Source organism: Zeus faber (assembly GCF_960531495.2).
Source record: "Zeus faber genome assembly, chromosome: 1".
NCBI lineage: Eukaryota > Metazoa > Chordata > Actinopteri > Zeiformes > Zeidae > Zeus > Zeus faber.
Genome location: NC_137193.1, coordinates 374,298 through 387,917, shown reverse-complemented (window position 1 = coordinate 387,917; position 13,620 = coordinate 374,298). Strand labels below are relative to the sequence as shown.

Genomic DNA, 13,620 nt, shown 5'->3' with positions numbered 1-13,620 from the left:
GCAGGTAGAGTTGTGCCCCCTCACCCTGAGGAGAGTGCTTCTTCGCTGTGTGAACTGCGAAGAAGCAGTTCACACAGTTCTCTCAGTGAATATTGAATAAAGGGCCACGCCCACTTTGACAAACCCAATGAATCTCATTGATTTGATTGATTTGATCTCATCAATAACATGTGGCCACGCCCCCTTGTACAGCTTTCATGTGTCTGCTTTCATCTGTTATAATAATTGTAATGGAATATTAATAACATAATAATATCATAATAATGATAATAATAGTAATGGGATAATAATAATATAAATGTTGTAAAATAATATTATAATAGTAATGGGATAATATTAATAACATAATAAAAATAATCTAAGATAATGTGTTAATAACGCATCTACTGTGACAAACAACACGTTTATCTGTCCATCTATCTGTCTATTATCTATCTGTCTGTCCTTGTCTGTCTGTCTATTATCTATTATTATCTATATCATGTCCCTATTTGTTATCTGTCTACAGTATATCTATTGTCTGTCTATTATCCGTATCTTATCTATTGTCCATCTATTATCTGTCTATCTGTCTATCCATCTGTCTATTGTCTATTTTGTGTCTGTTTATCTATCCTTCTGTCTCTATTATCTGTATCTGTTCATCCATCCGTCTATCTGTCTGTCAATCCATCTGTCTGTCTGCATCTGTCTAATATCTGTGTCTGTTTATCTATCCTTCTGTCTCTCTGTCAATCTATCCATCTGTCTTTCTGTATCTACTATCTGTCTGTCTATCTATCCGTCTGTCTGTCTATCCATCCATTCGTCTGTCTGTCCTTCCTTTGGTTTGGATGAAACCCTCAAGCGATTGACTGGATTCAGTTCCACTTTCCACCGCGTGGGCGCTGTGGTGCAGAAGAAGAACGGCTCCATTTACCGGAAGTCTGCTTCTGTTTCCTGTTTGAGGACCTGTGTGGAGGTAACGGAGAAGTTCCCGGTGAAAACGTCAGTGACTGTCTATCATTAGTACTATTATTACTATTTCTCTTCGTATTATTACTATTTCTCTTCGTATTATTAGTAGTATTACTATTTCTCTTCGTATTATTATTATTAGTAGTAGTATTATTAGTAGTATTATTGCTATTTCTCTTAGTATTATTAGTAGTATTATTGCTATTTCTCTTAGTATTATTACTATTTCTCTTCGTATTATTACTATTTCTCTTCGTATTATTAGTAGTATTACTATTTCTCTTCGTATTATTATTATTAGTAGTAGTATTATTAGTAGTATTATTGCTATTTCTCTTAGTATTATTATTATTAGTAGTAGTATTATTAGTAGTATTATTACTATTTCTCTGCGTATTATTATTATTAGTAGTAGTATTATTAGTAGTATTATTACTATTTCCCTTAGTATTATTAGTAGTATTATTGCTATTTCTCTTAGTATTATTACTGTTTGTCTTAGTATTATTACTATTTCTCTTCGTATTATTAGTAGTATTACTATTTCTCTTCGTATTATTATTATTAGTAGTAGTATTATTAGTAGTATTATTGCTATTTCTCTTAGTATTATTAGTAGTATTATTGCTATTTCTCTTAGTATTATTACTATTTCTCTTCGTATTATTACTATTTCTCTTCGTATTATTAGTATTTCTCTTCGTATTATTAGTAGTATTACTATTTCTCTTCGTATTATTATAATTAGTAGTAGTATTATTAGTAGTATTATTGCTATTTCTCTTAGTATTATTATTATTAGTAGTAGTATTATTAGTAGTATTATTACTATTTCTCTTCGTATTATTATTATTAGTAGTAGTATTATTAGTAGTATTATTACTATTTCCCTTAGTATTATTAGTAGTATTATTGCTATTTCTCTTAGTATTATTACTGTTTGTCTTAGTATTATTACTATTTCTCTTCGTATTATTATTAGTCGTATTATTACTGTTTCTCTTAGTATTAATCCTATTTCCCTTAGTATTATTAGTAGTGTGATTACTAATTCTCTTATTGTTATTACTATTTCTCTTCGTATTTTAGTAGTATTACTATTTCTCTTAGTATTACTACTATTTCTCTGCGTATTAGTGTTATTACAATTTCTTTGGTATTATTAGTATTAATCTTAGTATTATTACTATTTCTCTTCATATAAATACTATTTCTTGTAGTATTATTACTATTTCTCTTCGTATTATTAGTAGTATAATTACTGTTTCTCTTAGTATTATTACTGTTTATCTTAGTATTATTACGATTTCTCTTCGTATTATTAGTGTTAATGCTATTTGTCTTCGTATTATTAGTAGTATAACTATTTCCCTTAGTATTATTAGTAGTATTATTACTATTTCTCTTAGTATTATGACTATTTCTCTTAGTATTATTACTGTTTATCTTAGTATTATTACTATTTCTCTTTGTATTATTAGTAGTATAATTACTATTTCTCTTAGTATTATTACTGTTTATCTTAGTATTATTACTATTTCTCTTCGTATAATTAGTAGTATAACAATTTCTCTTAATATTATTAGTATTATTATTACTATTTCTCTTAGTATTAGCACTATTTCTGTTCGTATTATTAGTATTATTACTGTTTATCTTAGTATTATTACGATTTCTCTTCGTATTATTAGTGTTAATGCTATTTGTCTTCGTATTATTAGTAGTATAACTATTTCCCTTAGTATTATTAGTAGTATTATTACTATTTCTCTTAGTATTATGACTATTTCTCTTAGTATTATTACTGTTTATCTTAGTATTATTACTATTTCTCTTTGTATTATTAGTAGTATAATTACTATTTCTCTTAGTATTATTACTGTTTATCTTAGTATTATTACTATTTCTCTTCGTATTATTAGTAGTATAACAATTTCTCTTAATATTATTAGTATTATTATTACTATTTCTCTTAGTATTAGCACTATTTTTCTTAGTATTATCAGTAGTATTATCACTGTTTATCATGGTATTATCAGTAGGATTATTACTATTTCTCTTGGTATTATTACTCTTTCTCTTAGTATTAATAGTTGTAGATGTCCTGCGTGAAGCGGTTCCGCGCGGCGCGCCGCAGTGCATGCCCTCCTTCCCCGCCCCGTCTGGTGCAGCTGTTTGAAGAGGCCCTCAAGGAGCTGGAGGAGGAAAGGCACCGTCTACAGGAAGTGAACCGGCTGGGCCGGAAGCTGCTGGAGGGTGTGACAAGAAAGCACTTCCGGGTCAACCTGGCAGGTGAGAGCAGAGATACAGGAGATAAACATGCATGCTATAGATACAGGTACTGAAGTAACTACTAATAATACAAGATATGTAGTGACTACAGTACTATACATATGTATAGAAACATAGTTATAGAAACATGGATATAAAACATAGATATATAAACATCAATATAAAAATAGATATAACATACATAGATATAGAAACATAGATAGCATACATAGATATAAAACATAGATATATAAAGCTTAATATAAAACATCGATATAGCATACATAGATATAGTAACATAGATAGCATACATAGATATAGTAACATAGATATAGTTACATAGATAGCATACATAGATATAAAACATAGATATATAAACATCGATATAAAACATAGATATAGCATTCATAGATATAGAAACATAGATAGCATACATCAATATAAAACATAGATATAGTAACATAGATTTAGCATACATAGATATAGAAGCTGAAGTCCCCCTCCTGCTCCTTTGCCCAGCGCTCCCTCCGGACCTCCTGTTCTCCTCCTGCTGTAAGGTGGAGCCGGGCCCCTGCCTGGAGCAGGAGGAGCAGGGGGAGCAGGGGGAGCAGGAGGAGCCTCCCTGCATCAAGGAGGAGCCCCAGTAAAGATAACGCCACCACACGTCCAAGGAAGTGCTTCATGCCGAAGATGTGCTGGGACCTTCTGGAGACATTATGGGCTGTTCTGGAGACATAATGAGACCTTATAAGATGTTTTGGAGACATTATGAGATGTTCTGGAGACATTACAAGATGTTCTGGAGATATTATGAGATGTTCTGGAGACATTATGGGATGTTCTGGAGACATTATGAGATGTTCTGGAGACATTGTGAGACGAGATGTTCTGGAGACATTATGAGACATTCTGGAGACATGAGACATTCTGGAGACATAATGAGACATGAGACGTTATGGAGACATGAGACGTTCTGGAGACATAATGAGACATGAGACGTTATGGAGACATGAGACGTTCTGGAGACATAATGAGACATGAGACGTTATGGAGACATTAGATGTTCTGGAGACATGATGAGACTTTCTGGAGACATGAGACATACAAGCCTCTAGTGTGGCGCAGCACGGAAAGGTGCTGGTCAGGGCCCTCAAATTCAAAATAAGGACATACGTGTGTGTGTGTGTGTGTGTGTGTGTGTGTGTGTGTGTGTGTGTGTGTGTGTGTGTGTGTGTGTGTGTGTGTGTGTGTGTGTGTGTGTGTGTGTGTGTGTGTGTGTGTTCACTCAGTGTACTTTATCAGCTACACCTGTACAACCCAATGTAATCCAGTACACCAGCTCTGCCCCCAATTCTCCTCTGATCAAGGTTATACAGTATATGGTATAATGTTCACTCTTTGTCAACATTGACTAGGAAGTTAAATTCAATATGTTTATGAATGAATTCATAGTAAAATGTTGTACTGAACTACATTATATTGACTGTTTCTTATTTTGACCCAATAAAATCACTAATTATGACCTCATAGAACATTTACACAAAGGCCCTTATGACCTAATAGAACGTCTACACAAGGGTCCTTATGACCTCATAGAACATTTACACAAGGGTCCTTATGACCTCATAGAACGTTTACACAAGGGTCCTTATGACCTAATTTAACATTTACTAATATATTTATGTTTATAGTTATATGTAATATATTTTCATTTATTTATATATCGTATTTATATTTTATTTGTGTTAATATAAATATAAATGTTTTTTATTTATATTTATATAAATATAATATTTGTGTTTTATCTATAGACATAATATTTATGTTTTTGTTTATTTATATAATATTTTTGTTTTTATATAAATATAATATTTATACATTTATTCATATATATTAATTTATGTATGCTTTTATGTCTACTTAAAATGAATATAAAATAATATTACATGTGTTTTTATTTATATAAATATATTTTATTTATATTTATACAAATATATGTTTTTATTCATATTTATAGAAAAAATATAATATTTTTATTTATCGATTATTATTATTATAAATAATATTGAGGTTTTTAGTCATATTTATATGGTTATAAATATGTATTTGTTTTTATTTATATTAATAAAATATGTGTTTTTTTTATATCGATATAAATCTCAGATAGATGTTTTTATCTACATTTATACTTGTACATAGTAAAGCATTAGACCAGAAGCGGAAATCAGTCAGGTACGATCAGCTGACTTTCGTCACGTGACCAGGTCCGCTCAGTCAAAACAAAGATGGCCGCCGCGCACCCGAAACAGCTCTTCCGCTTTTTACACTTTTTACCCTTTTTAGTATTTTTAAACTTTAACCTTTCTTCTGCTTTTATCCGGAAGGTCAGTTTATCAATCAATACTTTATACATGCATGCATTCTTTATAATTGTATACTCTATAAACTAAAACTTGATACATCAATACTTTATAAGTTAATACTTTGTACATGAACACTTAAGAATTTATTACTTTTTCCATTCATACTTTATATGTTCATACTTTATAATGTAATACTTTATAAACTAATGCTTGATACATGAATACTTTATAATTAATGCTTTGTACATGAATACTTTATAATTTATTACCTTTTACGTTCATACTTTATACACAATTACCTTATACAATCATTCTTTATAATATAATACTTTGATTTAAAACTTTATACATTCATGCGTTATATATGAATACTTCATAAATTAATACTTTAAGTTTATTCATCAGAGTGCTATACATTCTTTCACCACACTGTTATCACGGCAGGCGGCTCACTAACGGCACACACACACTCTCACTCCTGGTGTAACAATCTTAACAGATAAAAGTAATAACAATCCATCGTAACACATGTAATATGGCTCACTTACGCTAACAATAGCATAACAATTAACATTACATAAAACAATCCCCTTCCCCGACAACCCCAAAACACACAAACAAAGCATGCTGGGAAATTTCCGCCCCCCCTCTATTCCCCAACATGCTACGTTGCCCCCACCTGGCTGGTTAGCTGTCCCCAGCAACCCATGTGTCCGCCACAAAGTCTCTGAGGTGTTGGGGAAGTTGACGCTGTCGCCGCCCTCGGCTGCTTCACGTGGGGAGGCACAGACCGGATGCTGCCCCTCTGCCCCTGACTCACCCTCAGACGGAGCCAGGGGTCGGTAGGGAGCAAGCCCATCCCGATGAAGAACCACCACCCGGTTCCTTCTGATCAGCCGCACCCTGTACGCATCCGACAGTCTCTCCAGGATCGTACAGGGTCCCGCCCAGTGGCTTATCGGCTTCGGGGAGAGGCCTTCCTTCCTCTCCGGGCTGTAGACCCACACCTGCACCCCGGAGGCAAAATCCTCCCCTTTGGCGCGCTGGTCGTAAGCCCCCTTCTGACGGGACCCAGCCTCGGCGAGAGCCTGCCTTTATGATGTCATCGTATTATTTTATATAGATGATATTTAAAGTAAGACGCTTTATGACTTTATGACATCATCATATAATTGACGATAACTAATATTTACTGTAAGACGCTTAATGACATCATATTATTTACTATAAATTATATTTACAGTAAGACACTTTATGACATCATCATAATATTTAGTATAATGATATTAACAGTAAGACACTTAGTGACATGTTATTTACTATAAATGATATTTACAGTAAGACACTATGACGTCATCATATTATTTAATATAAATGATATTTACAGTAAGAGGCTTTACGACATGTTATTTTATATAAATTACATTTACAGTAAGATGCTTTATGACGTCATCATATTATTTACTATAAATGTACAGGATTGAGAATGTCCAGTTGGACTGTGTCCAGTGTGTAGTGTTTCGACATTACCAAACTATGTATTTATGTGTATATTTGTAAAACTTCTTACCTGGTAGATGTCAGTAGATCTGTTGGATTGATTTTTTAAATCCATGCTCCACATTACTTCAGAAAACTTTGCTGCATTTCACAAAAAACTAAAAATTCACGAATAAACTGGACCCTGTGTATTGCTACCTGCAGCTATATTTATTATTATTATCATTATTGTTGTTATCCTTATCATTATTATTTTTATAGTACAATTAGTACTTATTATATTATTATTATATTATTGCCTTTATTGTTAATAATTATATCCATTGTTATTAGTAGTAGTGTTGTTTTTGCTTAGATTTTTATTATTCATCATCTTCTGTGAACACACAGACATGGTTGAGGCGTTTCAGACGCCTTGTCCTTGGAGTTTGATCAATATCGATCTACATTTGGAACAGAAATTAGTGAGAAAACTGTCATCATGTCATTAGTTCGAGGAGCGGGCCGCTTTATGACATCAATATCCCAAATTATATAAGTCCGAGCTTCGTCTCTGGGAACTCATTCGCATCCAGTGTCTTGAGACGCGTAGAGATAACTTGAGCTGACGCTGCATCGAAAGGAAAGCCGGAAAACTGTGACTTGTTCAGTGTTTCAGGAAACCCCGAAAACATGTCTGTATTTATTTTTAAAGGGCAGGTTTTACGGCATTAAGGAAACTCGTACTCGTCGAAAATTGTACCTTGTACATTGTACATTGTGCCTGCAGAAATATTTATTATCAGTGGTAGTAGTACTAGTAATACTATATTATTGAGATTATTTTTGTTAATTTCTGTATCCATTATTGTCATTATTATTAAAATAGAGTACAAACAAACAAACCATAAGACACAAACTGTTCATCTGATCATTAAGCCATAAAACATCATCAGTTTATCCGATCAATAAAACATAAAACATGATCAGTTCATCTGATCAATAAGCTATTAAACATGATCAGTTCATCTGATCAATAAACCGTTCAACATGATCAGCTGGTCTCTTCTTCTTGCTCTGTGCAGCTGTCCATGGTGCTGAACCCGGGCCTCAACACCTCGCTGTGGCCCCCTGGTGGTGGTGACCTGCTGCACATCAGGGCTGCAGGAGCCAGCGACACGCTGCACTTCCTGCTGTGCAGCCGGGGGGCGCCGGCGCTGCTGCTGGTCCACACCAACAACAGCCAGTCAACTGTAAAGGTGAGTGAGCTGGAGGCGGGGGGTTCAGTGGAAATGACATGACGGTGACATGACGGTGACATCACAGTCACATGACGGTGCCATCACAGTCACATGACGGTGACATCACAGTCACATGACGGTGACGTGGCGGTGACCTTGTGTGACAAGACGGTGACATGAGGGTGACATCAGGGTGAAATGACGGTGACATCACATTGACATCACAGTGACATGATGGTGACATGACGGTGACGCCACAATGACATGAGGGTGATACCGCAGTAACATGATGGTGCTGTCACGGTGACATCACAGTGACATGACGGTTACATGACGGTTTCATGACGGTGACATGACAGTGACTTGACGTTGACATCACAGTGACATCACAGTGACATAATGTTGACATCACGGTGACATGACAGTGACATGATGGTGACATCTCAGTGACATGACTGTGACATGACGTTGACATCACAGTGACATGACGGTCACATCACTGTTATTGGATGTTGACATCACGGTGACATGACAGTGACATGATGGTGACATCTCAGTGACATGACTGTGACATGACGTTGACATCACAGTGACATGACGGTCACATCACTGTTATTGGATGTTGACATCACGGTGACATGACAGTGACATGATGGTGACATCTCAGTGACATGACTGTGACATGACGTTGACATCACGGTGACATGACGGTTACATCACTGTTATTTGATGTTGACATCACGGTGACATGACAGTGACATGACGGTTACATCACTGTTATTTGATGTTGACATCACGGTGACATCACAGTGAAATGACTGTGACATGACGTTGACATCACAGTGACATGACGTTTACATCACTGTTATTTGATGTTGACATCACAGTGACATGACAGTTACATCACTGTTATTTGATGTTGACATCACGGTGACATCACAGTGACATGACTGTGACATGACGTTGACATCACGTTGACATTGAGTTGACATCGCGGTGACATCAAGGTGACATGACGTTGATATCACAGTCACATGACGGTGACATGACGCTGACCTTACAGCGATATCACAGTCACATAATGCTGACATCACAGTGACATGTCGGACATGAAGGTGATACCACGGTGACATGATGATGACATGACGCGACCGGGCTGACATCACAGTAACATGATGTTGACATCACGGTGATATCACAGTGACATCACAGTGACATGATGGTGGCATAACGGTGACATCCCGGTGGCATCACGGTGACATCACGGTGGCATCACAGTGACATGATGGTGACATGACGGTGACATCACACTGACATCGTGGTGAAATCACAACCTTTCTCTTTCAGGTAGACTGGTCGGCCTTCCTCAGCCACAACGCCACCGACAGCCTGAAGGTGGAGCCGCAGAGCAGCGTGATTTACAGCAGCGCACTGGTCTTTGTCAGGGTGAGATCCTGCACGCTGTGACATCACATCCTGTTTGCAGTAACATCACATCCTGTACACTGTGACATCACATTCTGTACACTCTGACATCACACCCTGTACGCTGTGACATCACATCCAGTACACACATCCTGTACACTGCCACATCACATCCTGTACACCGTGACATCACATCCTGTACGCTGTGACATCACATCCTGTGCACCGTGACATCATATCCTGCACGCTATGACATTACATCCTGTACACCGTGACATCACATCCTGTACACCGTGACATCACATCCTGTACACCGTGACACACTCATCAAATGAGTTAGGCTTCTGGCTGTTCGGGTGTTGGTTCAGTAGGTGTGGTCAGTGCACATCATGTGACCATCTCTCTCCTCAGATGTGGGTGTGGTTTCAGGTGCCTTGGGTGTGGTCCTATGGCCATTGGGTGTGGTCAGGCTGGTAATGTGGCCCTCTCTCCCCTCAGCTGTGGGAGTGGTTTAGGGTCCAGGGGGTGTGGTTTCAGGCCCAGTGGGTGTGGTCACTGGGGATGGTAGCTCAGGAGGTAGAGCTGGTGGTCTAGTGATGTAAAGGTTGCTGGTTGGATCCCAGGCTCCTCCTGCTAGCATGCTGTAGTGTCCTTGAGCAAGACACTTAACCCCTCATTGCTCCTGATGGCTGCGTCCGTCGGTGATTGAACAATTGTAAGTGGCTTTGGATAAAAGCGTCTGCTAAATGAAATGTAATGTAATGTAATGGTCAGGCAATTCATGTGACCCTCTCTCCCCTCAGCTGTGGGAGTACGATGACACTAACGACACGGCGGACCCCCAGCAGGTTCCAGACTCCGCCTTCCTGCCGCCGTACGAGCTGCAGAACTTCACCTGGGCGCCGCTGGACAACACCACCCTGGACCCCGAGAGACACCGCGCCCGGCTCTGCGGTGGAGACGGGAGCCCCGGCTTTGGCAACGGCTTGCTGTGCCTCCAGGTAACAGAACAACATGAACGACTGTTTACGATCAGGAAGTGAACGTGCAACCGACCCCCCCGCTGTCTCCAGCTGTCAGCCTTTGAGGCCGGGGGGCGGGACCAGGCCTGGCCCCGCCTCCTCCACAGCGCCAACGCCTCCCAGATCAGGGTGGGGCTGCAGGGGCTGCGCCCAAGAGCAGAGCGCTCCCGTTTTCTGTTGGAGCTGCAGGCGGTAGCATGGCCACAGGCGATGGAGCGGGTGGAGGAGCAGCGCTACATCGACGACGAGTACACGCCCTCCATTTTCAAGGTAACCCCAGCTAGTTAACCATAACTAAACCTAATTACCCCTAACTCCCTAAACCTAACTAACCCCAACTAGTTAATCCTGACTAGTTGACCCAAACAAACCCCAACTAGTTTACCAAAACTGGCCGTAACTAGTTAACCCTGACTAGTTAATCCAAACTGACCATAACAAGTTAAACCTGACTTGTTAACCCAAACTAACCCAAACTAGTTAACCCTGACTAGTTTACCCAAACTAACACCAACTAGTTAACCCTGACTAGTTAACCCAAACTAACACCAACTAGTTAACCACAACTGAACGTAACTAGTTAACCCTGACAAGTTAACCCAAACGAACCCCAACAGGTTAACCATAACTAGCCCTAAATAGTTAACCGTGACTAGTTAACCCAAAATAACCCTCACTAGTTAACCCAACGTAACTCTTACTAGGTAACACTGACTAGTTAACACAAACTAACCACAACTAGTTAACCCAAATTGACCACAACTTGTTAACCATAACTAGTTCACCCAAACTAACCATAAGTAATGAACTCTGACTAGTTAATCAAAATGAACCCCAATAACTTAACCCTGACTACAATCCGAAACTAACCCTAACTAGTTAACCGTGACTAATTAACCATAACTAACCTAAAGTAGTTAACCCTGACTAGTTAACCCAAACTAACCATACCATACCCGGTAGAAGTACCCTGTTAGAAGCACCCCAGTAGAAGCACCCCGACAGAAGCACCCCGACAGAAGCACATCGGTAGAAGCACTCCGCTTAGAAGCATCCCGGTAGAAGCATCCCGGTAGAAGTACCCCAGTAGAAGTACCCTGGTAGAAGTACCCTGGTAGAAGCACCCCAGTAGAAGTACCCCGGTAGAAGTACCCAGGTAGAAGCATCCCAGTAGAAGTACCCCGGTAGAAGTACCCCGGTAGAAGCACCCCGATAGAAGCAACCTAGTAGAAGTACCCCGGGAGAAGCACCCCGATAGAAGCACCCCAGTAGAAGGTCCCAGGTAGAAGTACCCCGGTAGAAGTATCCCGGTAGACGCACCCTGGTAGAAGCATTCCGCTTAGAACACCCCGGTAGAATCACCCCGATAGAAGCACCCCAGTAGAAGGTCCCAAGTAGAAGTACCCCAGTAGAAGCACCCTGGTAGAAGCACTCCGCTTAGAACACCCCGGTAGAAGCACCCCAGTCTTGAACTTGAACTTGGACTTGGAAGCACCCCGGTAGAAGTTACCCGGTAGAAGCGCCCCGGTAGAAGTATCCCGGTAGAAGCACCCGAGTAGTACTGCAGTATTTGAGCAGAACTTGTTGCAGGTGTCCCAGTGGCTGTCGGCCCCCAACTCCACCTCCTCCTCCCCCCTGGGCTTCATCCAGTGGAAGCCAGTGGCGTACCGTCGCCCGGACCCGGTGCTGGAGGAGGCCACGCCCTGCGGCCACGCGGCCCCAGTGGCCTTGGCCCTGGCGGGTTCTGCCTCCGCCCTGGTGCCGGCTTTCTACGGGCCCCGGGGCCCCGGCACGGCACTCAACATCAGCTTCGGCATCGCAGGAGACGCCTTCTACAACTCTACCCGCTTCCTCAGTTGGTGGGTGGAGCTCCAACTTGCTTAAGCACGGTCACATGGAACACCACCAGCTCACCTCTCTCCCTTCTCCATCCCTCCTGCTCCTCCTCCTCCCTCCCTTCCTCCATTCATCCATCCTTCCCTCTCTCCATCCTTCTCCTCCACCCCATCATCCATCCTTCCCTCCTTCCTTCTCTCCCTCCTTCTCTTCCATCCCTCCATCCAGGACTTTGCTGGTGGGCGTGGCCTCTCCTCTGGTGGACTCCTTCTCTCCGCTGGTTCTGTCCATCATGGCCGTCGGCCTGGGCACGCCCCTCCTGCTCCTCCTGGTGGGCGGAGTCTGGCTCTGCATCCGCAGGCTCCGCCCCCAGCCGGTCTACCAGCCAATCAACTGAGGCCCCGCCCCTTGGAGGAGCTGCTGTCACTCAGGGACTTTTTACTTTGAGGGTTTTAACAAGATTTTTTAAATTCTGTCGCCATGGAAACCACACCTACGCAATCAGACAGACAGAGACGTAGGGACAGACACAGACAGACAGACAGAAGGACAGACAGCCAATCAGTGGTATCGCTGCCTACTACATCCAGCTGCCAGCAGGGGGGTGTGGTGCTCTAATTGTTTTATTGAAATGTTTTTAATTTTTAACTGTTTCCTATGCCACTTCATGTTGTTACAGTTATTAAATGTATTCATCACATACATATAGTTATTACAACAGTTATCATAACAGTTATTATATGTATTCATCACATAGATATATTTATTATAACCGTTAATATAACAGTTAATATAACAGTTATTATAAGTTATTATAACAGTCATTATAACAGTTATTACATGTATTCATTACATAAATATAGTTATTACAACAGTTGTTATAACAGTTTTAATTTTTATTCAATACATAGATAGAGTTATCATAACAGTTATAATAACAGTTCATATAACAGTTATTATAACAGTTATTATAATAGTTTATATAACAGTTATTATAACAGTTCATATAACAGTTCATACAACAGT

The 13,620-nt window shown here is 39.6% G+C and overlaps 2 protein-coding genes across 2 annotated transcripts; both read left to right on the top strand.

Annotated features, from left to right (window-relative positions):
• The first annotated feature begins 949 nt into the window (after positions 1 to 949).
• On the top strand, positions 950 to 4,727 carry LOC307238404 (uncharacterized protein). Its single transcript, XM_080011364.1, has 3 exons — positions 950 to 987; positions 3,042 to 3,249; positions 3,748 to 4,727. Exons 2-3 carry the CDS (start codon positions 3,057 to 3,059, stop codon positions 3,873 to 3,875), a joined length of 321 nt encoding a protein of 106 aa, XP_079867490.1. The 5' UTR covers positions 950 to 987; positions 3,042 to 3,056; the 3' UTR covers positions 3,876 to 4,727.
• Positions 4,728 to 5,518: 791 nt separating this feature from the next.
• On the top strand, positions 5,519 to 13,620 carry glmp (glycosylated lysosomal membrane protein). The gene is made up of 7 exons (XM_080011313.1): positions 5,519 to 5,612; positions 8,156 to 8,329; positions 9,659 to 9,757; positions 10,540 to 10,737; positions 10,810 to 11,028; positions 12,349 to 12,617; positions 12,823 to 13,620. The coding sequence occupies exons 2-7, from the start codon at positions 8,162 to 8,164 to the stop codon at positions 12,989 to 12,991; spliced, it is 1,122 nt and encodes a 373-aa protein (XP_079867439.1). The 5' UTR covers positions 5,519 to 5,612; positions 8,156 to 8,161; the 3' UTR covers positions 12,992 to 13,620.